Source organism: Manacus candei, unplaced genomic scaffold (genome assembly GCF_025592945.1).
Source record: "Manacus candei isolate 608988 ecotype Guabito, Panama unplaced genomic scaffold, ASM2559294v1 h1tg000179l, whole genome shotgun sequence".
Classification (NCBI taxonomy): Eukaryota; Metazoa; Chordata; class Aves; order Passeriformes; family Pipridae; genus Manacus; species Manacus candei.
This window is the reverse complement of record NW_026138227.1, coordinates 366,829-394,027: the sequence shown is the minus strand read 5'-3', so window position 1 is coordinate 394,027 and position 27,199 is coordinate 366,829. Positions and strand designations below refer to the sequence as shown.

Sequence of the window (27,199 nt, the reverse complement as noted above, 5' to 3'; positions counted from 1 at the left end):
ACAGGAACAGGGGTTGTTTGGGAACAGGCTGTGTGTCCAGCAGGGAGGGGAACTGGAAACACAGGAGGCTGGAGGGAGGCAGGGGGTGAGCACGGGCCTGCCTTGGATGGATCCTTTTTCCCTTTGCTCAGGGGCCTCAACTCCACCCTGTCTGAGAGCAGCAGGGAACTGCTGCAGGGGAAGAGTTCCTTTAGGCACAAGCCAGTGATGCAGCCACTGGAGCAGGGGAGAGGAACTGACACCAAAATGACACAGTCACCACTGAAAGGGACTTTATTGAGCTGCAACACAAACACACTGACAACAGGCCAGGGCAAGGGGTGCCCCCAGGACCACCAGCACAGCAGCTGGGCTTGCAGGAGCACCATCTTCTCAAGGGATGGAGCCAGGGCTGACAGTTGGGATCTATCCTAAAGATGCACTCAGACATCAGGGCCAAGCCCTGCCCAGTCACTGCAGACAGTTCAGCCCCAGCAGCAGTGGCATTTTCTGCCTCTCCCTCCACTATTATTTGGGAGCCAACAGCTCAAGGCTGCGGAATTTCAGCTTCATAAATGGTTTACAAAGTTGTACTTCCTGAGAACTGGTGCATTTTTGAGTATTCCTGACTCTTCCAGGGCTGCACTTGCCAGGATCCTTTGGGCCTGGTGTTTTGCTGACAGACAGGGCACTCCAGAAAACAACTCCTCCCCAGTCATGGAATAACAGGAACAGCCCAAACACAGTCCAGCACACGGGCTACAGATTTAGGGGATACAAAAGGCAATGAGCAAGGCAGAACTGTGGCTCAGCAGAAATGCCCCCCCCGGCCCCCTCCCGCTCCCCCCCAGCCCACCCGGCAGCCCCGGGGCAGCCGATCCCGCAGGCTCCGGCCCCGGGACAATTCCTGCGGGTGCCTCCACCCCAGGGGAGGCTGCGGGGCGGCTCCAAGGGGGTCCCGCTGGCCAGGCTGTGCCCAACAAAGCCGGCTTTAGGCCAGGCCTGGCACTGTGGGGCCGTGGGCACGGGCAGGTTCCGTGAGCTCCCCGTTGGCCACCCCTGGAGCGCTGGGCAGGCGCCCCGGCGGGGCCAAGGGTGGAGGGCACGGAACAGCTGCACACACCTTGGCTGCCTTGGCCCAGCACACACCCACTGCACCTGCAGCCTTTAGCCAGGGCCCCTGAGCACACCCAGCCCTTACCCTGCTCCTCAGGGCCAGCAGCCCCGGGGCTCCATTCTCAGGCAACTTCTCATCCTTTCCTTCGGTCCTTTGATCCCTGGGCAGGGCAGAGACACGGGAGAAACAACTTCTTAGAATTGATCCCAGAGACAACAACTGCATATTTTTCATAAAATCAGTATAATTACTGATTTAATCAGTGGATGGATTAAAGTGTTCACAAACTTTGTAGCAGATGGTGAGAATCCTGTAAATATGTCCCACCAGTGGTGAGCAGGGACTTGTTCTACCTGATGCCCAAAGGTCACTAATTGACCCCTATAGTTACTGTTTGCACTTGGTGATCAAGTCTTATTATTGCCCTGCAAATTTGAAATTTGTGTTTACATCCAAAGAAACCCCTGGTTTACTTACATTGAAGTGGGTTATTTTTCCAGCACGATATCAGTTGGTGCACTGCAGCAATTCAGGAGACAAAATCCAGTGAATTTTTGCAGTCCAGGATGTGAATACAGCCCTCCAGAGCAGTTCACTGGTACTCATTAAGTCCTTCTGTGCCTCATTTCTTTGTAGTACAATATACACACCATGTCATGTGCACTCAGCCCAGTTCCTAAGTTACTGGTGTTCCCCTGTGCACAACAATTACATCTTGGGGAACCATTAGAGAGCTGCCCAAACTCCCCATCACATTCTGGAGTGAAAGGGGGGGTAAATACAGTGGGCATCCCTTGTGCTCCTAAATTCAGCACTCGGGATACACCTGGCCCAGCTCTTTGCCATTGGTTACCAAACAATTCCATGTCTCCACTGCCTACAAATCCAATACCAGCTCCTGTTCCTCCCAGCCCCGTGTCCCCCCAGCCTCGCTGCCTGGGCCAAGATGGGAGCACTGGAATCAGAGTGGGGAAAGGAATTCTGTTATCCTGATGATGTTGGGCTGCAGGACACAGGCAGCAGGTACCCAACAGTTGGACCAATATTCTCCTCGGGAGGATGATGCCCAACTGTGCCATCCCCTGCCCAAGCTGATCCCTTTGCTCTTTTGGCAGCACTGACCCAGAACAGCCCAGCAGGCAGAGCCCAGGGCACGGCCCTGCTGCTGTGACACTGTGGCTGGGACTGGCACCGCTCACCCAGGGGGACAACGATGCCAGGGAGACCCCCCGGAGCCAGCACCATAAGGGAAACTCCAGCCCTGCATGGCCACAGTGCTCCCAGCCCCTGGAATCACATCCATCCAATCCCACCGAGGGCACCAACAGCCGCCCCCACAATGAGCCCGACAGCCCCCGGCCCTGCCAGAGAGTGCCCCGGGCACAAAGGGAGACTGACCCCTGGGCAAGGGCCACTTGCTTCCCGGGTCACCTTGGCCTGGGGGCCTGTTTGGGAGCTGCTTTTCCATCTCCATCCAAATCAAACCAAGTCACCCCACCCAGGCACCTTTTCCAGGGCACTGCCCGGGCCAACAGCATCGCCCAGAGGGACCACAAGGGCTCTGAGGATGGCCAGGATCCACAGTTTCTGTAAGATATCAAGCTACAACATGGCAATATCATTCCCTCCACTAACATTTATTCACACAAACATATTCCCATTTTCCTTGTCTGCATTTAATCACTAATCCCGTGATGGTGGCACTTGGGAGCCAAGTAGCCAAACCACTGCCAACTGACCCCAAATCCCTACAAACCTGACACTGCCCTAGTTCTTCCTGTTTCATTCCCACAGGTACAGTGTCTCACTCAGCACATGGACTACTTTTGCCTCCCCCCTTCGTGACTTCAAACTCCCTCTGGCACGGGTTATAAGCTCCTGCTTTCCCAAAGTGCTTCCCACTGACAGATGGGGCTGACCCAGCAGTGAGCCATGCATGCTCCCCCTCTGCTCCCAGCACTTGCTCTGGGGCTTCTCCCCATTTCCCAGTGATTTGTGCTCACTGTCCAGGGGATCCACACTTGTTGCTTCAACCACAGGGCCGGTGGCAACTCCCTCCCGAGGCCTCGCTCCTGCCCCGGCCCCTGCTCTGGCTCTGGCTTGGATCCACCATCTCCAGTCCATGGTGCTGCCTTCCTGAGCAGGGCCTGGCCTGTGCACCCTGGAGGAGCTTTGTACCCACGGCCTTCTGGGCATTTCAGGCCCTCTTATCATTTGTTGAGTTGCCACTAAAGCCCAAGAACATACTCAGAGCCACTTCTCCAACGGGGGCTACCTTGGGCTGGCTTCCAGTAACTTCCTATTCCCAAATCCTAAGGGCACTGTAACAGTTCATTAGGATACATGCCCAGAATAAAGACAAGTGCCACAAACATTCAAACACACAAAATACCTTTATTGCAGTGAGAATAATAATAATAATAATAATAATAATAAACTTAGCAAAGTGAATCAAAAGTTAATAAAGGATACGAGTGAACTGCCTTATTGTGTGGCATTAAAACAAATACTAAGAACAGCATTCAATACAGTATAATACTAACTAGTAAAAAGGGAGTTAAAGGGATACCAAAAAGGATCTTAACACAATATTATGGATAACTATTAACACGATATTTGGTTAGTAAAAGGGGAAATTAAAGGGGAAATATTATGAACACTAAATAAAGGAACACTGAAGGATATTTAAAGCCTTCTTTCTCTGTTGCCTCCTCTCACTAACCCGTGCCCACCCCCCAGCCAGGCAGGGCTGTCAGGATGTGCAGCAGCTGGTCGGTGCCCATCCCTTGGCGGGCGTCCCCGCGGAGCAGCACAGGCTCGGTGGCAGGATGAGGATCGCTCAGCTCAGCAGTCCTGACAGCCCATTTGATCAGCTCCACCTTACACCACGTGGGGCCAGGACGCAGTGTAAGGGGAGGCCTGAATGGCAGCCAAACCCCGCCTGAGCATTGCCTGATGGCAACAGTCTGGGCCTGCCCTACTTGGAGGGCAAGGGGCCAGCGACCCCTGCCCACATCATCTTCCTCTCACCATCATCCTTCTCACCCCTGGCTATGACCTCTAACATTGTGTTTCAAGGGTAGATGTACCTACCTTGCAAGATGGAGCAGAACCAAGGAAGAACTCAGCTCTGGTAACAGGGGATATCAGGCTGACTTGCTGAAAAGCACAATGGACCTTACAATTAGCTCGTGCCATGAAGTCAAATTGTACCACACTCTAGCTGGTTTCACATCCTAATATGATTTCTTTCTCACACCTCTATGCTCCATTGATCACCTAATTCAAAAGTACCCCCCTTACACTACCCTACTTCTGCCAGAGGCTCCAATTGGCATCATTATCACTGGCAGGAACCTTCAGTCCCCCCTCTCCAGCTCATATTGGCCACAGGTCCAGAGCCTGTTGAATTGCTCCCTGAGCTGGTTCCAACCCTCCCTGCTGCTCATTTCCCACTCAAACTCACACTTCTGTCCTGACACTTTATGGCCCAGGCCAAGGATTGGTCCCAAAGGAGGACCCTGATGTCACCAAAAGCCAAACCAACCAATAAACTGCTGGGCTGCCACCTTGCTCTGGGGGTGACAGAGCCTGAAGTCTCCTGCCTAGTCCTGGGCAATACTTCCTGGGGACCACAGCACCACTGAGTTCCTAAAAATATCACAGCTTGGGCAGGTGCTTGGATTTTGTCTGGATTAACCCCCCCCTTCCTTTCCAGGTGCTGCCCTACTCATTGTAATGGTGCTTGTACTCCCTGAGCCATTCCCTCCCCCATCCAACCATCCCTTGTGCCCTCTCTGACAAGGACAGTGGGTCCAGGTGTTCTGCCACGCTCCCAGGGCACAGGGGGGGACTGTGGAGCCACCCTCGAGGGGGGAAATGTGCCCTGCCTGCCCTGCCCAGGGAATGGGAACTGCCCCAGTGCTCCCCAGCACAAGGCACCCTTGGAAATATCCACTGCAATGGGACACTCAGGGACAGCAACAAGCACTGCACGAGGCTGCTCTGGCACAGGACCAATTTTAGCCTCAGCTTTTCTCTGGACCACTTCACTTTGTTTGCCACCTCATCCTGCAGTCAGAACTTGCTGTCCTTGCAACCTTTCAGGGTGACCATAAATGACAGAGGTCTCTGCTCCAGCACCCACAAGGGCCTGATCCATCTGACAGGATCCATTTTTCCAGGGAATTCAAAGCTCCACCTGAGGACCAGGGTCTTTTCTCACCCATCCCTGTGCTGCAGCTTGGCCTCCATCTCCCTGTGCTTTCAGTTCCCTCCATGGTTGAACACTGGCAGCCCTGGCCCTGGGCGGAGCTCGGCATCCTGATCCCATCCCTCCTGGCCCCCGGAACCGCTGACTCAGCAATGGGGGGCCCTCCATTGCCAAGGGCACGGGCCCGGCGGGGCTCACGGGGGGAGCAGGAGGGCGAAGGCTCCAGCCCTGCTGCTACAACCTTCCACCACTACAGCCAACAGAGGAGCCTCTCCAGCCCTGCCTCCCAAGGCATCCTCAACAAACCCAGCCCAGCTCCACAGGACAAACTGCTCCCTGTCTGCCCAGGCCAGTCTAATCCCAGAGGCTCCCAGGTCATGCAGGACAACTGCCCAGGAGATCAGAGACTCCAGTCCATCTCTTCCTAGCACAGGTTTGGGTGAGTTTGGCAAAGAGGGAAACTGAAGAATTACCCAATGTTTTCCCAGCCACAAGAAGGCCTCATTTCTAAAGGCAGGGGGATCTTGCCTGTGTCCCAGACTGGTCCGGGGATCTGAGGCCCTTCCCGAGAAAATCTCGGTGCCGGCGTGAAGGGCCAGAGATCCCTTGGAGCCACGGGAGAGCAGGCACAGAGTCCCTCCTGGGGGGCCAATTTTCCTGCCTGTAATCAGCTCTTCAAAGAAGCCTCTAAGACTCATCTGGTGAGGTTTAGAAGCCAGGCATTCCTTGCTTACAACACCCTGCCATGATCCCAGCCCAACAGGAGTCCTGGCAATCAGCTCCCAAAGGGCACACCCACCCTTAGAAGGTTTCCAAGGGGATTCACTGAGGGCCTTCCCAGGCCTGCTCTGTCTGGAGCCCCCAAAGTCCTCAGTGCCTGCCTGAGGAACCTCAACACAACTCACCTGCTTACACAGCAACTTGGTGCTGCTTGCCTGCTGCCTCACTTCCCTTCTTCCTTCTTTCTTCACCTCCCTTGCTTGGTCCCTTTACATCCCTGGGCTCAGCTCTGTGCACTTTCCAGGCTCCATCCCACTGCAAAAAGGATTAGCCCTTGTTACATCTCAACATGCACATATCATTCCCCATTTTTTCCTGACACTTGTCCACTAAGCCAGTGTCCCATTATTTAAAGCACAGTTTGACTCCTCAGTGACAACAACAGCTACAGCCCTGAATCCTAACACAGGCTGAGACACAAACATGGATGGGAACTCTGAAGGATCCACTTTGTCCTGCTCACCAACCAAAAGGAGCTTTCTGAACTCAAGAATAACAGACCCCAGGTCCTTTTTCTGCAACTTTACCTGCGATAAATGTGACCCACCAGACCTGCAAAGGCCCTTCCCACTTCACCTGCAGGGCTGGCAGTGCCACCACTGGACACGGCCCCAGTGGCTGGGCAGGAACGGAGGGGCTGGGGCGTCCAATCCATCGGCCCAGGCGGCACCAGGAGTTCCTGCAGTTCCTGAGGGGAGAGCCTCAAGCCAGCAAAGGGTTAGGGAGAGCATTTGAAACTTCAATATGTAGGTCTCCTGGAAGATGGGGAGGTGGACAAGGCCAACTGGGGCAACAAGGACACACTCAAGGTTATCAAAAGGATCTACCAGCACTCAAAAGCTATCACTGCCCTTCTGTCAGGGGGAACTCAGCAAACTCTCTTTGCCAAGAGCCTCCAGGAGGATTTCCAGCTTTTGGGGCTCTTTTTTAACTGTTCTTCACATCACTGCAGCTGGGACTATCACCTGCCCTACAGGGGGACCAGCCCACAAAGTTCACTTGTTCACAAAGTTCACTTGCATTAACACAAAGGGATGCCATTAACACAAAGTCCCTTCTCAGGGGGTCATTGCCTTTCTTTGCCCTCCCCACCAAAGATGCTTCCAACAGTTCTGAGAGGTCTGGCAGACCCAGAGTTCTCCTCAGGGAATGCTTCAGCTGCTTAAAGGCTGCCCTTGCACCATCTAGCCAAGGCAGCAAATGCTTTCAGGTTGTTCTGAAAAGTTGCCATAACAGCCTTACCACACATCCCGAGGGAGCAATCCAGAGGCCAGCCCATCCCACCATTCCCAGCAAGGCAGTTCATGGGCTGTCTGGGGCTCAGGGAGGAGTCACGGGGCTTCTCTTCTTCCTGCCCGATTTCCAGATTTTCTCCTGCAAAAGCAAAGCTTTCTTGGCTTTCCTTGCTCAAGGAGATGCAGCAAAGGCCATCTTTTCAATCCAATACTGGAAACTACTCAAGGCTGTCATTTCAGGGGGTTCTCTCAGGTCCTGCACTAATCAATCATCTTGGCCATTGCTTTTCTTGGCAGGTTCTTGCATTCACATTCTAAAAGCAAACCATGAATAGCAAATTTGGCTGTTACTGTAACCAGTCCAGTCTGGCACTCTGATTTTAAAGGATACTGGGTTGGCCTTACCCATAGAGATCCCACATCAGGGGTAATACCTACAGGTTCTGCCCTCTTCCACTCTCCTGCAGCTTCACTGGCCCACACCACAGGAACAACTGCAGCTGCCACTTCAGTGGGGGCCTTGCTGCTGACAGGAGTTATTCCCTGCACAACAAGAGCTGCTGCTTGGACACATTTAGTTTCAGCAATTACAGTTTCAATAGCCCCTGTTTTCCATTTCATTTCTGCCTCAACTTTTCCAGTCCATCTCTTCCTAGCAGAGGTTTGGGTGAGTTTGGCAAAGAGACAAACTCAGGAATTTCCCAATGTTTTCCCAGTTTGACCCCTGTCACACCAATCACCTTAACACTGCCAGTCCTTAATTCTCCCTCTCTTGGGTTAAGGACTGAGCAAGTTGGACCTGTGTCTGAGCAGGACATGTGCAAACCAAATGCTGGGGACTGGAACACACACCTGGCACTCCTGCAGCTCTCACAGTCACATTCCAGAGCAAACAGCCAATTGCACCCTCACTGCTCATTTCTTAATCCCAATCCCACACTTGTTTGGCACTTGGAGCACCACTTTTCGAACCCAATTACAGCCCATTAGAGAGCTCCCTGTCTAGCAGGGACAGGGACCCCTGGGATACTCTCAGCAATGCCTGAATCCATGGCAGGGACCTTGCTTTGAGCTCCCCAGGGCCGGGCACCCCGAGGATCTCCCCGAATAATCCTTTCGGTGCGCGCTGGAGTCCTCGGGGTGCCCCAACCCGGGGGGCACCAACAGCACTGTCCCTCCAGGGGCCAATTTGGTCCCAAAATGCAGGGGGATCTTGCCTGTGTCCCAGACTGGTCCGGGGATCTGAGGCCCTTCCCGAGAAAATCTCGGTGCCGGCGTGAAGGGCCAGAGATCCCTTGGAGCCACGGGAGAGCAGGCACAGAGTCCCTCCTGGGGGGCAATTTGCCTGCCTGAAATTAGCTCTTCAAAGGAGCCTCTAAGACTCAATTGGTGAGTTTTGGAAACCAGGCATTCCTTGCTTACAACACCCTGCCATGATCCCAGCCCCACGGGGGTCCTGGCAATCCGCTCCCAAAGGGCACACGGAGGGGTCTCCACTGCAGCTGATGGGAGGGGTCAGCATTACAGGAGGGCTCATTTTCCTTCCCTGCATTCCTGTTCCACATTCAGGACATTTCCCAACACTTATCACCATACACACCCACCCTTAGAAGGTTTCCAAGGGGCTTCACCGAGGGCCTTCCCAGGTCTGCTCTGTCTGGAGCCCTCCAAGTCCTCAGTGCCTGCCTGAGGAACCTCAACACAGCTCACCTGCTTACACAGCAACTTGGTGCTGCTTGCCTGCTGCCTCACTTCCCTTCTTCCTTCTTTCTTCACCTCCCTTGCTTGGTCCCTTTACATTCCTTGGCTCGCCTTTGTGGAGTTTCCAGGCTCCATCCCACTGCAAAAAGGATTAGCTCTTGTTACATCTCAACACTCAGAGAGCATTCCACCTTTTTACCTGACACTTGTCCATTAGGCCAGGGTCTCATTATTTAAAGCATAGTTTGACTCCTCAGTGACAACAACTGACAGCCCTGAATCCTAACACAGGCTGAGACACAAACACGGATGGGAACTCTTAAGGATCCACTTTGTCCTGCTCACCAACCAAAAGGAGCTTTCTGAACTCAAGAATAACAGACCCCAGGTCCTTTTTCTCCAACTTTACCTGCTATAAATGTGACCCACCAGACCTGCAAAGGCCCTTCCCACTTCACCTGCAGGGCTGGCAGTGCCACCACTGGACACGGCCCCAGTGGCTGGGCAGGAACGGAGGGGCTGGGGCGTCCAATCCATCGGCCCAGGCGGCACCAGGAGTTCCTGCAGTTCCTGAGGGGAGAGCCTCAAGCCAACAAAGGGTTAGGGAGAGCATTTGAAACTTCAATATGTACATCTCCTGGAAGATGGGGAGGTGGACAAGGCCCACTGGGGCAACAAGGACACACTCAAGGCTACCTACTCAAAGGATCTACCAGCACTCAAAAGCTATCACTGTCCTCCTGTCAGGGGGAACTCACAGGAAACTCTCTTTGCCAAGAGTCTCCAGGAGGATTTCCAGCTTTCGTGGCTCTTTTTTAAGTATACCTCCCATCCCTGTAGCTGGGACTATCACCTGCCCTACAGGGGGAACAGCCCACAAAGTTCACTTGCAGGGATGCCATTAACATAAAGTCCCTTCTCAGGGGGTCACTGCACACCTTGGCCTTTGTTTGCCCTCCCCACCAAAGATGCTTCCAACAGTTCTGAGAGGTCTGGCAGACCCAGAGCTCTCCTCAGGGAATGCTTCAGCTGCTTCTGCCCTTGCACCATCTAGCCAAGGCAGCAAATTCTTACAGGCTGTTCTGAAAAGTTGCCATAACAGTCTTACCACACATCCCGAGGGAGCAATCCAGAGTCCAGCCCATCCCACCATTCCCAGCAAGGCAGTTCATGGGCTGTCTGGGGCTCAGGGAGGAGTCACGGGGCTTCTCTTCTTCCTGCCCGCTTTCCAGATTTTCTCCTGCAAAAGCAAAGCTTTCTTGGCTTTCCTTGATCAAGGAGATGCAGCAAAGGCCATCTTTTCAATCCAATACTGGAAACTGCTCCAGGTTGTCACTTACAGGGGTTCTCTCAGGTCCTGCACTAATCAATCCCCTTGGCCATTGCTTTTCCTGGCAGGTTCTTGCATTCACCTTCCACAAGCAAACCAGGAGGAGCAAATTCAGCTGTTCCTGCAACCAATCCAGTCTGGCACTCTGATTTTAAAGGATACTGCGTTGGACTTACCAGGAGAGATCCCACATCAGGGGTAACACCTACAGGTTCTGCCCTCTTCCACTCTCCTGCAGCTCCACTGGCCCACACCACAGGAACAACTGCAGCTGCCACTTCAGTGGGGGCCTTGCTGCTGACAGGAGTTATTCCCTGCACAACAAGAGCTGCTGCTTGGACACATTTAGTTTCAGCAATTACAGTTTCAATAGCCCCTGTTTTCAATTGCATTTCTGCCTCAAGTTTTCCAGTCCATCTCTTCCTAGCAGAGGTTTGGGTGAGTTTGGCAAAGAGACAAACTGAGGAACCACTCAGTGTTTTTCCAGTTTGACCCCTCTCACACCAATCACCTTAACACTGCCAGTCCATAATTCTCCCTCTCTTGGGTTAAGGACTGAGCAAGTTGGACCTGTGTCTGACCAGGACATGTGCAAACCAAATGCTGGGGACTGGAACACACACCTGGCACTCCTGGAGTTCTTGTAATTGTATTCAAGAGAAAATAGCCAATTGTACCATCACTGCTCATTTCTTCTGTGCCACAGCAACATCATTCCAGGCCTCTCCCTGCCAACCCTCCGCTTCTCCCAACAGCTCCAGGGGCACCAGAACCTGCCCTGAAGGCACAAAAGGCTCCTTTTGGGAGCACCACGACCCAGCTGTTCTGTAGCACTGGAATTCCATCTCCTGGACAAGCTGGGAGAAGCAGGGAAGACAACCAGGACCTTACAGGTGAATTGGGGGCACCTCTTCATCCAACAGCAGCTCCAGGAAAGGTACTGAGTCAACACCTCACCAAAGACACGGGAGAAGAAGTGCCAACACCTTGACAATCACTTCACTTTTCAACTGATAAAGCAACACTGAAGAAAAGCTTATCAGACATTGGGAAGAGTCCATCCCACTTTAACCAGTGTGTGGGACTCGTTCCCAGCCTCCTGAGGTTCATTTCCCACCTCACTGGGGGCTGCAGTACAGCTGGTTCTACACACACACACAGGGAGCTGCTGCTCCTGCATTCCAGTCTCCTGGCTCCCCTTGCAACTGCTCCAGCTGTTTGCCCAGCTCTCCAGTGCCCCTTCCTTTGCCCACTGCACTTGTTCACAGCCCCAGGGCTCCCAGGGCCCTCCTGGGCTCTCCCCTGCCCTGACACTCAGGGCCCTTTCCCAGCCTGACTCCATCCAGCACTGACCCAGCTGCTGCACCTGCAATTCTCCTGCTCCTGCCCTCCCTCTGCCTGCAAAACACCCCTGCCAGCTCCTGCACCCCACCTCTTACCTCCCAGACAACAGGAGCTGCATCCTCCTGGATCCTCCAGCTGGATGCTGCTGGCTCTGGGCAGCTCCCACCCTTCAGCAGGGGATGCCAAAGGCAGCTCTGGGGACTGTCCCGAGGGCAGGGACACCCACTGTGGGTCACACCAACACTCAGCCATCTCAGGCCTGGGCTCTTCTGCCTGCAGGGCAACAAACAGCCAAGCAGGGACACTGGGACACTCCAAGGAAACAGGGACAACACACTCAGCAGCCTGGCACACCACAGCCCCCAAACCTGCCCAGGCTCCAGCTGCTGCACAGACCTGTGGCCACACAGGACCCAAACCCACCCCAGCACAGACAACCCTGGGGAGGTCAAGCTGCTCATTCCCAACCACAGCCAAACATCCAGTGCCACTGTCTGCCAGCCCCAGCAATCAATCATCTTTCCCATTTCCTTTCTCCACAGGTCCTTGCATTCACATTCTATTATAAAACCATCATCAGCAAATTTAGCTGTTACTAGAACCAATCCAGCTTGGCTTCCTAATTTTAAAGGATACTGGGTTTGCCTTACCAGGAGAGACTCTGGCTTAGGGGTAATTCTTACAGGTTCTGTCCTTGGCCATTTTCTTGGAATTCCACTGGCCCACACCACAGGAACAACTGCAGCTGCCACTTCAGTGGGGACCTTGCTGCTGACAGGAGTTATTATCCCTCTGTAAACACCAAACTGCTTCAATACAAACAATCCAGTGGACACTACAACTCCTTGGCACTTTCAGTGTAACCAGTGCAAGTCAGTTGCTAAGTTACACAAGGTTTTCTTCCAAAGGTGTAATTAATTAAGATATCAAAAAACCAACAACTGTGACAGAAGAGATCCCCCCACGGTTCTGCTTTTAGGGACAAAAACCCCAAACCCCCATCCCCAGTGCTGCAATAGCTCAGGCTCCCAAAAAGGCCCAGGGGCTGGGCTGGGGTTTTGGCTGCCCTGGAGCACAGGCAGGAACACGATGTCACCACCCCACGGGCACAGCTGAGAACCCAAAGAGCAGCCACACCAGCAGCTCCTGCCAGCTCTGCTGGGCTGGGCCTTGGGGAGGAAGGGCACTGGCCTTTCTTCCTGCCTAGGAGCAAAGAGCCTCCTTGCTGAGCACTTCTCCTGCCAAGGGCATCAGCTCAGATGGGAAGTTCATCAAGGGCAACTTCCAGGAACGAGAAACATTCCTGTTCCCTGGTCAATCTCTTTCCAACTGAACTCAGAAGTACACACAAAACTTCAGGTGTTACCTAAAATTGCTTATAAGACCCTCTGAGCCTCAAGTGGTGAGCTTTAGAAGCCAGGTAATCTTTTATTGCTATGTTCTTGAATCATTCCAGCCCACCGGGTGCCCTGGCAATCCACTCCCAAAGGGCACACACAGGTGTCTCACTGCAGCTGATGGGAGGGGTCAGCATTACAGGAGGGCTCATTTCCTTCCCTGCATTCCTGTTCCACATTCAGGACGTTTCCCAACACTTATCACCATACACACCCACCCTTAGAAGGTTTCCAAGGGGCTTCACCGAGGGCCTTCCCAGGTCTGCTCTGTCTGGAGCCCTCCAAGTCCTCAGTGCCTGCCTGAGGAACCTCAACACAACTCACCTGCTTACACAGCAACTTGGTGCTGCTTGCCTGCTGCCTCACTTCCCTTCTTCCTTCTTTCTTCACCTCCCTTGCTTGGTCCCTTTCAATCCCTGGGCTCAGCTCTGTGCACTTTCCAGGCTCCATCCCACTGCAAAAAGGATTAGCTCTTGTTACATCTCAACACTCAGAGAGCATTCCACCTTTTTACCTGACACTTGTCCATTAGGCCAGGGTCTCCTTATTTAAAGCATAGTTTGACTCCTCAGTGACAACAACTGACAGCCCTGAATCCTAACACAGGCTGAGACACAAACACGGATGGGAACTCTTAAGGATCCACTTTGTCCTGCTCACCAACCAAAAGGAGCTTTCTGAACTCAAGAATAACAGACCCCAGGTCCTTTTACTGCAACTTTACCTGCTATAAATGTGACCCACCAGACCTGCAAAGGCCCTTCCCACTTCACCTGCAGGGCTGGCAGTGCCACCACTGGACACGGCCCCAGTGGCTGGGCAGGAACGGAGGGGCTGGGGCGTCCAATCCATCGGCCCAGGCGGCACCAGGAGTTCCTGCAGTTCCTGAGGGGAGAGCCTCAAGCCAACAAAGGGTTAGGGAGAGCATTTGAAACTTCAATATGTACATCTCCTGGGAGATGGGGAGTTGGACAAGGCCTACTGGGGCAACAAGGACACACTCAAGGCTACCTACTCAAAGGATCTACCAGCACTCAAAAGCTATCACTGTCCTTCTGTCAGGGGGAACTCAGCAAACTCTCTTTGCCAAGAGCCTCCAGAAGGATTTCCAGCTTTTGGGGCTCTTTTTTAACTGTTCTTCACATCACTGCAGCTGGGACTATCACCTGCCCTACAGGGGGAACAGCCCACAAAGTTCACTTGCAGGGATGCCATTAACTCAAAGTCCCTTCTCAGGGGGTCACTGCACACCTTGGCCTTTGTTTGCCCTCCCCACCAAAGATGCTTCCAACAGTTCTGAGAGGTCTGGCAGACCCAGAGCTCTCCTCAGGGAATGCTTCAGCTGCTTAAAGGCTGCCCTTGCACCATCTATTCAAAAAGTTGCCATAACAGCCTTACCACACATCCAGAAGGAGCAATGCAGAGTCCAGCCCGTCCCACCATTCCCAGCAAGGCAGTTCATGGGCTGTCTGGGGCTCAGGGAGGAGTCACGGGGCTTCTCTTCTTCCTGCCCGATTTCCAGATTATCTCCTTCCAAAGCAAAGGTTTCTTGGCTTTCCTTGATCAAGGAGATGCAGCAAAGGTCATCTTCTCAATCCAATACGGGAAACTACTCCAGGTTGTCATTCAAGGTGCTTCTCTCAGGTCCTGCCCTAATCAATCCCCTTGGCCATTGCTTTTCTTGGCAGGTTCTTGCATTCACGTCCTACAAGCAAACCAGGAGGAGCCAATTCAGCTGTTCCTGCAACCAATCCAGTCTGGCACTCTGATTTTAAAGGATACTGGGTTGGCCTTACCCATAGAGATCCCACATCAGGGATAATACCTACAGGTTCTGCCCTCTTCCACTCTCCTGCAGCTCCACTGGCCCACACCACAGGAACAACTGCAGCTGCCACTTCAGTGGGGGCCTTGCTGCTGACAGGAGTTATTCCCTGCACAACAAGAGCTGCTGCTTGGACACATTTAGTTTCAGCAATTACAGTGTCAATAGACCCAGTTTTCAATTGCATTTCTGCCTCAACTTTCCCAATCAATCTCTTCCTAGCACAGGTTTGGGTGAGTTTGGCCAACAGACCAACTGAGGAATTCCCCAATGTTTTCCCAGTTTGACCCCTGTCACACCAATCACCTTAACACTGCCAGTCCATAATTCTCATTCTGTTGTGTTCAGGACTGAGCAAGTTGGACCTGTGTCTGAGCAGGACATGTGCAAACCAAATGCTGGGGACTGGAACACACACCTGGCACTCCTGCAGCTCTCACAGTCACATTCCAGAGAAAACAGCCAATTGCACCCTCACTGCTCATTTCTTAATCCCAATCCCACACTTGTTTGGCACTTGGAGCACCACTTTTCGAACCCAATTACAGCCCATTAGAGAGCTCCCTGTCTAGCAGGGACAGGGACCCCTGGGATACTCTCAGCAATGCCTGAATCCATGGCAGGGACCTTGCTTTGAGCTCCCCAGGGCCGGGCACCCCGAGGATCTCCCCGAATAATCCTTTCGGTGCGCGCTGGAGTCCTCGGGGTGCCCCAACCCGGGGGGCACCAACAGCACTGTCCCTCCAGGGGCCAATTTGGTCCCAAAATGCAGGGGGATCTTGCCTGTGTCCCAGACTGGTCCGGGGATCTGAGGCCCTTCCCGAGAAAATCTCGGTGCCGGCGTGAAGGGCCAGAGATCCCTTGGAGCCACGGGAGAGCAGGCACAGAGTCCCTCCTGGGGGGCAATTCTGCTGCCTGAAATCAGCTCTTCAAAGGAGCCTCTAAGACTCAGCTGGTGACTTTTAGAAGCCAGGCATTCCTGCACACTCTGAGATATTTTAAGAGCTTACTGAGCGAAAAAACACAAAGCTTTTCCAGGGACATCTGACCTCCCACAGACAGCTCCGTTCCCCTTTCAGTACAAAATTAGTTTCAGGGAATCATTTAATAGGAAGTGCCCAGGAACCCAAGAATGTGCTTTCTAGAACAGAAAACATACAGAGAGAAGGAGCTTTGCACAAGTGTAACATTCTCCAGAACAAACCTGACTTTAGTCTTACTCTTTATATTCAAATATTCCATAAAAAAGCTCCAGCAGGAGAACTGGCACATTACTCAAGAGTATCCTGAAAGTCCCTCTCACAAGGGCTGGCGGAAAATCGCAGTTGTACGAGTCCCTTGTGCCTGCAGATGCCTGGGGATCCTCTCCACCTGCCTTGTGCTCTCCCAACAGCAGAAAGGGTGCTGAGACAGGAGGAAGGAAACCTTTAGCATAAAGCTGGGGAGGAATATAAAGCTTCCTTTCCTGGGGAACTTTGCGAAGTCTGCAACGAGAAAGGGAAAATTTGCATCTCCTTTGGTACAGGTGTCAACAGAGACTGAGACTTTCTGCCTTTTTCAGACAACTGTGCCCCTTTTGGCTCCCCGGCAGCTCCAATGGCACCAGAACCCCCTTCCTGCACACCCACGGCTGTCACACACAGGCACCCACACACTTTTGCACCAGCCCACACGTGGCCAACATCTCCTCACCCTGGACATCCCAAGGGCAGTAGTTTTGCTAGAGAGCACAACAAGCCCCCTGTCCTCACAAACTGCCTCCCTGCAAAAAAGGAATCGTTTTCCTGGACATTTCTCCCACAGTCAAGGTCTTTTCAAACTGCTGTCGTGCCACCAAACCTGCTCAGGGTCCCTCCCAGCTTCTGCCTGTCCTTGCATTTAAAGGCATAGGCACATTCTATCTTCCAACAGCAAACCCAGCTCCTCACGGGCAGTAGAAGCCCTGCTCTTACCTGGACAGACTGCCGGGCTCGGCACAGCTGTGGCTCATGGAGCAGCTTCCCAAGGCCGTTCTCTCTCCCAGCAGGAAGCACAACTCGCCTCCGCACCAGGGGAAACCACGAGCGAGGCTGCAAATGGACACAGAACGAGCAAAAAGCATTAACGCAGCACCAAAAAACCAAGTTAAAGCAGTCTTTGCCTCATAACCCTGCACGGGGAAAGGGTTTGGGATCCCAAAGCAAACCCTCAGACACCCAGAGAGCACAGGACCCACAGCCATGCCACGGCTCCCCCCGGAGGCACCCGGCAGGTAAGGGGCTTACCCGGGCCCCGCCGCCCAGCACAAGGCGCCCCTAAACGCCCCCGGCTGCCCCGGTGCACAAACCCAGCGGCCAAGGCGCTCTCCCCTCCGCAGCCCGGGCAGCAGCGGGGCCACACCCTCAGCCCCCACACACAACCGCCCCCACCTGCCCCGCCGGCCCTTTATACCGCGGGCCGGCAGCGCTGCCCAATCAGCACTCGAGCGCCTCCGCCCAATCCCAGCCCGCCTGGCCCTGCGGCCCCGCCCCGCCCGCTCAGCCCGGCCCCGCCCCTCGACCCGCCCAGGCCCGCTCCCCAGCTCGCGCCGGCCCCGCCCCCCGACCCTCCCGGCCCGCCCCCAAGAAGGCCGCTGTCCCCGCAGGCCCCGCTCCCCTTGTCCCGGGAGAGCTCCCGGCCGGGCCGTGACCGCGGAGCTCCCACCCGCCCTTCCCCGGCCCCAGCAGCGCCCGCCGGGGCTGCGGCGGGAGCCGCGCGGAGGGAACGGGGGGCGGGGCCGCGCCGAGGGGCGGGGCCGGGCTGAGCGGGCGGGGCGGGGCCGCAGGGCCAGGCGGGCTGGGATTGGGCGGAGGCGCTCGAGTGCTGATTGGGCAGCGCTGCCAGCCCGCGGTATAAAGGGCCGGCGGGGCAGGTGGGGGCGGTTGTGTGTGAGGGCTGAGGGTGCGGCCCCGCTGCTGCCCGGGCTGCGGAGGGGAGAGCGCCTTGGCCGCTGGGTTTGTGCACCGGGGCAGCCGGGGGTGTTTAGGGGCGCCTTGTGCTGGGCGGCGGGGCCCGGGTAAGCCCCTTACCTGCCGGGTGCCTCCGGGGGGAGCCGTGGCATGGCTGTGGGTCCTGTGCTCTCTGGGTGTCTCAGGTTTTGTTTTGGGATCCCAAACCCTTTCCCCGTGCAGGGTTATGAGGCAAAGACTGCTTTAACTTGGTTTTTTGGTGCTGCGTTAATGCTTTTTGCTCGTTCTGTGTCCATTTGCAGCCTCGCTCGTGGTTTCCCCTGGTGTGGAGGCGAGTTGTGCTTCCTGCTGGGAGAGAGAACGGCCTTGGGAAGCTGCTCCATGAGCCACAGCTGTGCCGAGCCCGGCAGTCTGTCCAGGTAAGAGCAGGGCTTCTACTGCCCGTGAGGAGCTGGGTTTGCTGGTGGAAGGTAGAATGTGCCCGTGCCTTTAAATGCAAGGACAGGCAGAAGCCGGGAGGGACCCTGAGCAGGTTTGGTGGCACGACAGCAGTTTGAAAAGACCTTGACTGTGGGAGAAATGTCCAGGAAAACGATTCCTTTTTTGCAGGGAGGCAGTTTGCGAGGACAGGGGGGTTGCTGTGCTCTCTAGCAAAACTACTGCCCTTGGGATGTCCAGGGTGAGGAGATGTTGGCCACGTGTGGGCTGGAGCAAAGGTGTGTGGGTGCCTGTGTGTGACAGCCGTGGGTGTGCAGGAAGGGGGTTCTGGTGCCATTGGAGCTGCCGGGGAGCCAAAAGGGGCACAGTTGTCTGAAAAAGGCAAAAAGTCTCAGTCTCTGTTGATACCTGTACCAAAGGAGATGCAAATTTTCCCTTTCTCGTTGCAGACTTCGCAAAGTTCCCCAGGAAAGGAAGCTTTAGATTTCTCCCCAGCTTTATGCTAAAGGTTTCCTTCCTCCTGTCTCAGCACCCTTTCTGCTGCTGGGAGAGCACGAGGTGGATGGAGAGGATCCCCAGGCATCTGCAGGCACAAGGGACTCGTACAACTGCGATTTTCCGCCAGCCCTTGTGAGAGGGACTTTCAGGATACTCTTGAGTAACGTGCCAGTTCTCCTGCTGGAGCTTTTTTATGGAATATTTGAACATAAAGAGTAAGACTAAAGTCAGGTTTGTTCTGGAGAATGTTACACTTGTGCAAAGCTCCTTCTCTCTGTATGTTTTCTGTTCTAGAAAGCACATTCTTGGGTTCCTGGGCACTTCCTATTAAATGATTCCCTGAAACTAATTTTGTATTGAAATAGGAAAGGAGCTGTCTGTGGGAGGTCAGGTGTCCCTGATAAAAGCTTTATGCTTTTCAGTAGGAAAAACCTTAAAATATCTCACACTATGTAGGAATGCCTGGCTTCTAGAAGTCACCAGCTGAGTCTTAGAGGCTCCTTTGAAGAGCTGTTTTCAGGCAGCAGAATTGCCCCCCAGGAGGGACTCTGTGCCTGCTCTCCCGTGGCTCCAAGGGATCTCTGGCCCTTCACGCCGGCACCGAGATTTTCTCGGGAAGGGCCTCAGATCCCCGGACCAGTCTGGGACACAGGCAAGATCCCCCTGCATTTTGGGACCAAATTGGCCCCTGGAGGGACAGTGCTGTTGGTGCCCCCCGGGTTGGGGCACCCCGAGGACTCCAGCGCGCACCGAAAGGATTATTCGGGGAGATCCTCGGGGTGCCCGGCCCTGGGGAGCTCAAAGCAAGGTCCCTGCCATGGATTCAGGCATTGCTGAGAGTATCCCAGGGGTCCCTGTCCCTGCTAGACAGGGAGCTCTCTAATGGGCTGTAATTGGGTTCGAAAAGTGGTGCTCCAAGTGCCAAACAAGTGTGGGATTGGGATTAAGAAATGAGCAGTGAGGGTGCAATTGGCTGTTTTCTCTGGAATGTGACTGTGAGAGCTGCAGGAGTGCCAGGTGTGTGTTCCAGTCCCCAGCATTTGGTTTGCACATGTCCTGCTCAGACACAGGTCCAAGTTCCTCAGTCCTTAACCCAAGAGAGGGAGAATGAAGGACTGGCAGTGTTAAGGTGATTGGTGTGAGAGGGGTCAAACTGGGAAAACACTGGGGAATTCCTCAGTTTGTCTCTTTGCCAAACTCACCCAAACCTCTGCTAGGAAGAGATGGACTGGAAAAGTTGAGGCAGAAATTAAATTGAAAACTGGGTCTATTGAAACTGTAATTGCTGAAACTAAATGTGTCCAAGCAGCAGCTCTTGTTGTGCAGGGAATAACTCCTGTCAGCAGCAAGGCCCCCACTGAAGTGGCAGCTGCAGTTGTTCCTGTGGTGTGGGCCAGTGGAACTGCAGGAGAGTGGAAGAGGGCAGAACCTGTAGGTATTACCCCTGATGTGGGATCTCTCCAGGTAAGTCCAACCCAGTATCCTTTAAAATCAGAGTGCCAGACTGGATTGGTTGCAGGAACAGCTGAATTTGCTCCTCCTGGTTTGCTTGTAGGACGTGAATGCAAGAACCTGCCAGGAAAAGCAATGGCCAAGGGGATTGATTAGTGCAGGACCTGAGAGAACCCCCTGAAATGACAACCTGGAGTACTTTCCAGTATTGGGTTTAAAAGAGGGTCTTTGCTGCATCTCCTTGATCAAGGAAAGCCAAGAAACCTTTGCTTTTGCAGGAGAAAATCTGGAAAGTGGGCAGGAAGAAGAGAAGCCCCCTGACTCCTCCCTGAGCCCCAGACAGCCCATGAACTGCCTTGCTGGGAATGGTGGGATGGGCTGGACTCTGGATTGCTCCCTCAGGATGTGTGGTAAGACTGTTATGGCAACTTTTCTAACCGCCTGTAAGAATTTGCTGCCTTGGCTAGATGGTGCAAGGGCAGAAGCAGCTGAAGCCTTCCCTGAGGAGAGCTCTGGGTCTGCCAGACCTCTCAGAACTGTTGGAAGCATCTTTGGTGGGGAGGGCAAACAAAGGCCAAGGTGTGCAGTGACTCCCTGAGAAGGGACTTTGAGTTAATGGCATCCCTGCAAGTGAACTTTGTGGGCTGTTCCCCCTGTAGGGCAGCTGATAGTCCCAGCTGCAGTGATGTGAAGAACAGTTAAAAAAGAGCCCCCAAAGCTGGAAATCCTCCTGGAGGCTCTTGGCAAAGAGAGTTTGCTGAGTTCCCCCTGACAGAAGGGCAGTGATAGCTTTTGAGTGCTGGTAGATCCTTTTGATAACCTTGAGTGTGTCCTTGTTGCCCCAGTAGGCCTTGTCCACCTCCCCATCTCCCAGGAGATGTACATATTGAAGTTTCAAATGCTCTCCCTAACCCTTTGTTGGCTTGAGGCTCTCCCCTCAGGAACTGCAGGAACTCCTGGTGCCGCCTGGGCCGATGGATTGGACGCCCCAGCCCCTCCGTTCCTGCCCAGCCACTGGGGCCGTGTCCAGTGGTGGCACTGCCAGCCCTGCAGGTGAAGTGGGAAGGGCCTTTGCAGGTCTGGTGGGTCACATTTATAGCAGGTAAAGTTGCAGAAAAAGGACCTGAGGTCTGTTATTCTTGAGTTCAGAAAGCTCCTTTTGGTTGGTGAGCAGGACAAAGTGGATCCTTAGGAGTTCCCATCCGTGTTTGTGTCTCAGCCTGTGTTAGGATTCAGGGCTGTCAGTTGTCACTGAGGAGTCAAACTGTGCTTTAAGTAATGGGACACTGGCTTAGTGGACAAGTGTCAGGAAAAAATGGGGAATGATATGTGCATGTTGAGATGTAACAAGAGCTAATCCTTTTTGCAGTGGGATGGAGCCTGGAAAGTGCACAGAACTGAGCCCAGGGATGTAAAGGGACCAAGCAAGGGAGGTGAAGAAAGAAGGAAGAAGGGAAGTGAGGCAGCAGGCAAGCAGCACCAAGTTGCTGTGTAAGCAGGTGAGTTGTGTTGAGGTTCCTCAGGCAGGCACTGAGGACTTGGAGGGCTCCAGACAGAGCAGACCTGGGAAGGCCCTCGGTGAAGCCCCTCAGAAACCTGAAGCCCCTGGGCCTTTTGGGGAGCCTGAGCTATTGCAGCCCTGGGGATGGCTTTGGTTTCCTTCTCTCCTCAGAGTAAAACTCTGTGGGGGAGTCTGTGATATCCCTGATTTTTGTGTCATAACTGAAACTTGGAAGGAAGTTGACCTTGTGTCATTTCCCAACTGACTTGACCGGGTTGAACCAGCAGTGCCAGATTGTTGTAGTGTGCAGGGTGTTGTTTGTGTCTGAGCAGTTTGGGGTTGATTTGCCAAGGGAGGCCGTGGAATGTTATGGTGTTTTTGTCCCAATATTTGGAGGCAGTGCCCTTGATGAGTTGATTTCTGCCTCACTCCCTGATATTTGAGTTAGGAGATGTACCAAGAACTGGGAGTTTTTGCAGTGGGATGTTCCCTAGAAAGTGCATGGAGCTGAGCCAAGGAACTTAAAGGGACTGAGCAAGCAAAGTCAAGAAAGAATGAAGAGGGGAACTGAGGCAGCAGCCAAGCAGCATCAGGCTCCTCTACAACCAGGTGAGTTGTCTTGAAGTTGATAAGGTGGTCACTGAGAACTTTGGGGGCTGCAGGCACAGGTGACCACCAGAGACCCCCGATGGAGCCCCTCAGAGACCTTATAAGGGTTTGTGTAGATGGGAACAGGTGTTGGGAATGTCCTGAATGTGCAACAGGAATGCAGGGAAGGAAAATGAACCCTCCTGTAATGCTGACCCCTCCCATCAGCTGCAGTGGAGACCCCTCCGTGTGCCCTTTGGGAGCGGATTGCCAGGACCCCCGTGGGGCTGGGATCATGGCAGGGTGTTGTAAGCAAGGAATGCCTGGCTTCTAAACCTCACCAGCTGAGTCTTAGAGGCTCCTTTGAAGAGCTGATTTCAGGCAGGCAAATTGCCCCCCAGGAGGGACTCTGTGCCTGCTCTCCCGTGGCTCCAAGGGATCTCTGGCCCTTCACGCCGGCACCGAGATTTTCTCGGGAAGGGCCTCAGATCCCCGGACCAGTCTGGGACACAGGCAAGATCCCCCTGCATTTTGGGACCAAATTGGCCCCTGGAGGGACAGTGCTGTTGGTGCCCCCCGGGTTGGGGCACCCCGAGGACTCCAGCGCGCACCGAAAGGATTATTCGGGGAGATCCTCGGGGTGCCCGGCCCTGGGGAGCTCAAAGCAAGGTCCCTGCCATGGATTCAGGCATTGCTGAGAGTATCCCAGGGGTCCCTGTCCCTGCTAGACAGGGAGCTCTCTAATGGGCTGTAATTGGGTTCTAAAAGTGGTGCTCCAAGTGCCAAACAAGTGTGGGATTGGGATTAAGAAATGAGCAGTGAGGGTGCAATTGGCTGTTTGCTCTGGAATGTGACTGTAAGAGCTGCAGGAGTGCCAGGTGTGTGTTCCAGTCCCCAGCATTTGGTTTGCACATGTCCTGGTCAGACACAGGTCCAACTTGCTCAGTCCTTAACCCAAGAGAGGGAGAATGAAGGACTGGCAGTGTTAAGGTGATTGGTGTGAGAGGGGTCAAACTGGGAAAACATTGAGTAGTCCTCAGTCTCTCTATTTGCCAAACTCACCCAAACCTGTGCTAGGAAGAGATTGAGTGGAAAAGTTGAGGCAGAAATGCAATTGAATACTGGGTCTATTGACACTGTAATTGCTGAAACTAAATGTGTCCAAGCAGCAGCTCTTGTTGTGCAGGGAATAACTCCTGTCAGCAGCAAGGCCCCCACTGAAGTGGCAGCTGCAGTTGTTCCTGTGGTGTGGGCCAGTGGAGCTGCAGGAGAGTGGAAGAGGGCAGAACCTGTAGGTATTACCCCTGATGTGGGATCTCTCCAGGTAAGGCCAAGCCAGTATCCTTTAAAATCAGAGTGCCAGACTGGATTGGTTGCAGGAACAGCTGAATTTGCTCCTCCTGGTTTGCTTGTAGAAGGTGAATGCAAGAACCTGCCAAGAAAAGCAATGGCCAAGGGGATTGATTAGTGCAGGACCTGAGAGAACCCCCTGAAATGACAACCTGGAGTAGTTTCCAGTATTGGATTGAAAAGATGGCCTTTGCTGCATCTCCTTGAGCAAGGAAAGCCAAGAAAGCTTTGCTTTTGCAGGAGAAAATGGGGCAAGCAGGCAGGAAGAAGAGAAGCCCCGTGACTCCTCCCTGAGCCCCAGACAGCCCATGAACTGCCTTGCTGGGAATGGTGGGACGGGCTGGACTCTGCATTGCTCCCTCGGGATGTGTGGTAAGACTGTTATGGCAACTTTTTGAATAGATGGTGCAAGGGCAGCCTTTAAGCAGCTGAAGCCTTCCCTGAGGAGAGCTCTGGTTCTGCCAGATGTGTCAGAACTGTTGGAAGCATCTTTGGTGGGGAGGGCAAACAAAGGCCAAGGTGTGCAGTGACCCCCCTGAGAAGGGACTTTGAGTTAATGGCATCCCTGCAAGTGAACTTTGTGGGCTGTTCCCCCTGTAGGGCAGGTGATAGTCCCAGCTACAGGGATGGGAAAAATGGTTAAAAGGGAGCCCCAAAAGCTGGAAATCCTCCTGGAGGCTCCTGGCAAAGAGAGTTTGCTGAGTTCCCCCTGACAGAAGGACAGTGATAGCTTTTGAGTGCTGGTAGATCCTTTGAATAGGTAGCCTTGAGTGTGTCCTTGTTGCCCCAGTGGGCCTTGTCCACCTCCCCATCTTCCAGGAGATACACAAATTAAAGTTTCAAATGCTCTCCCTAACCCTTTGCTGGCTTGAGGCTCTCCCCTCAGGAACTGCAGGAACTCCTGGTGCCGCCTGGGCCGATGGATTGGACGCCCCAGCCCCTCCGTTCCTGCCCAGCCACTGGGGCCGTGTCCAGTGGTGGCACTGCCAGCCCTGCAGGTGAAGTGGGAAGGGCCTTTGCAGGTCTGGTGGGTCACATTTACAGCAGGTAAAGTTGCAGAAAAAGGACCTGGGGTCTGTTATTCTTGAGTTCAGAAAGCTCCTTTTGGTTGGTGAGCAGGACAAAGTGGATCCTTAAGAGTTCCCATCCGTGTTTGTGTCTCAGCCTGTGTTAGGATTCAGGGCTGTAGCTGTTGTTGTCACTGAGGAGTCAAACTATGCTTTAAATAAGGAGACCCTGGCCTGATGGCCCAGTGTCAAGGCAAAAGGGGGAATGCTCTCTGAGTGTTGAGATGTAACAAGGGCTAATCCTTTTTGCAGTGGGATGGAGCCTGGAAAGTGCACAGAGCTGAGCCCAGGGATTGAAAGGGACCAAGCAAGGGAGGTGAAGAAAGAAGGAAGAAGGGAAGTGAGGCAGCAGGCAAGCAGCACCAAGTTGCTGTGTAAGCAGGTGAGTTGTGTTGAGGTTCCTCAGGCAGGCACTGAGGACTTGGAGGGCTCCAGACAGAGCAGACCTGGGAAGGCCCTCGGTGAAGCCCCTTGGTAACCTTCTAAGGGTGGGTGTGTATGGTGATAAGTGTTGGGAAATGTCCTGAATGTGGAACAGGAATGCAAGGAAGGAAAATAAATCCTCTCCTAATGCTGCCCTATCAGCTGCACTGGAGACACCTGTGTGTGCCCTTTGGGAGCTGATTGTCAAGGCACCCGGTGGGCTGGGATAATTCAATATCATAGAAATAAAAGATTGCCTGGCTTATAAAAGTTGTAAATTGAGTCTTAGAGGCTCCTTTGAAGAGCTGATTTCAGGCAGCAGAATTGCCCCCCAGGAGGGACTCTGTGCCTGCTCTCCCGTGGCTCCAAGGGATCTCTGGCCCTTCACGCCGGCACCGAGATTTTCTCGGGAAGGGCCTCAGATCTCCGGACCAGTCTGGGACACAGGCAAGATCCCCCTGCATTTTGGGACCAAATTGGCCCCTGGAGGGACAGTGCTGTTGGTGCCCCCCGGGTTGGGGCACCCCGAGGACTCCAGCGCGCACCGAAAGGATTATTCGGGGAGATCCTCGGGGTGCCCGGCCCTGGGGAGCTCAAAGCAAGGTCCCTGCCATGGATTCAGGCATTGCTGAGAGTATCCCAGGGGTCCCTGTCCCTGCTAGACAGGGAGCTCTCTAATGGGCTGTAATTGGGTGATAAAAGTGGTGCTCCAAGTGCCAAACAAGTGTGGGATTGGGATTAAGAAATGAGCAGTGAGGGTGCAATTGGCTGTTTGCTCTGGAATGTGACTGTAAGAGCTGCAGGAGTGCCAGGTGTGTGTTCCAGTCCCCAGCATTTGGTTTGCACATGTCCTGGTCAGACACAGGTCCAACTTGCTCAGTCCTTAACCCAAGAGAGGGAGAATGAAGGACTGGCAGTGTTAAGGTGATTGGTGTGACAGGGGTTAAACTGGGAACACATGGGGTAATTCCTGAGTCTCTCTCTTTGCCAAACTCACCCAAACCTGTGCTAGGAAGAGATGGACTGGAGTCTCTCATCCCCTGGGCCGTTGTCCTGCATGACCTGGGAGCCTCTGGGATTAGACTGGCCTGGGCAGACAGGGAGCAGTTTGTCCTGTGGAGCTGGGCTGGGTTTGTTGAGGATGCCTTGGGAGGCAGGGCTGGAGAGGCTCCTCTGTTGGCTGTAGTGGTGGAAGGTTGTAGCAGCAGGGCTGGAGCCTTCGCCCTCCTGCTCCCCCCGTGAGCCCCGCCGGGCCCGTGCCCTTGGCAATGGAGGGCCCCCCATTGCTGAGTCAGCGGTTCCGGGGGCCAGGAGGGATGGGATCAGGATGCCGAGCTCCGCCCAGGGCCAGGGCTGCCAGTGTTCAACCATGGAGGGAACTGAAAGCACAGTGAGATGGAGGCCAAGCTGCAGCACAGGGATGGGTGAGAAAAGACCCTGGTCCTCAGGTGGAGCTTTGAATTCCCTGGAAAAATGGATCCTGTCAGATGGATCAGGCCCTTGTGGGTGCTGGAGCAGAGGCCTCTGTCATTTATGGTCACCCTGAAAGGTTGCAAGGACAGCAAGTTCTGACTGCAGGATGAGGTGGCAAACAAAGTGAAGTGGTCCAGAGTAAAGCTGAGGCTAAAATTGGTCCTGTGCCAGAGCAGCCTCGTGCAGTGCTTGTTGCTGTCCCTGAGTGTCCCATTGCAGTGGATATTTCCAAGGGTGCCTTGTGCTGGGGAGCACTGGGGCAGTTCCCTTTCCCTGGGCAGGGCAGGCAGGGCACGTTTCCCCCCTCGAGGGTGGCTCCACAGTCCCCCCCTGTGCCCTGGGAGCGTGGCAGAACACCTGGACCCACTGTCCTTGTCAGAGAGGGCACAAGGGATGGTTGGATGGGGGAGGGAATGGCTCAGGGAGTACAAGCACCATTACAATGAGTAGGGCAGCACCTGGAAAGGAAGGGGGGAGTTAATCCAGACAAAATCCAAGCACCTGCCCAAGCTGTGATATTTTTAGGAACTCAGTGGTGCTGTGGTCCCCAGGAAGTATTGC

General features: G+C 54.0%; 1 protein-coding gene across 1 annotated transcript; it reads right to left on the bottom strand.

The window, feature by feature from the left end:
• Positions 1–310: 310 nt before the first annotated feature.
• On the bottom strand, positions 311–17,132 carry LOC127463888 (uncharacterized). Its single transcript, XM_051773910.1, has 12 exons — positions 16,874–17,132; positions 14,495–14,801; positions 13,870–14,048; positions 13,421–13,550; positions 12,350–12,505; positions 11,795–12,011; positions 10,134–10,265; positions 6,666–6,777; positions 6,215–6,344; positions 1,574–2,683; positions 1,181–1,256; positions 311–738 (listed from the first exon to the last, which is right to left on the bottom strand). The coding sequence occupies exons 2-9, from the start codon at positions 14,537–14,539 to the stop codon at positions 6,299–6,301; spliced, it is 1,017 nt and encodes a 338-aa protein (XP_051629870.1). The 5' UTR covers positions 14,540–14,801; positions 16,874–17,132; the 3' UTR covers positions 311–738; positions 1,181–1,256; positions 1,574–2,683; positions 6,215–6,298.
• Positions 17,133–27,199: the final 10,067 nt, after the last annotated feature.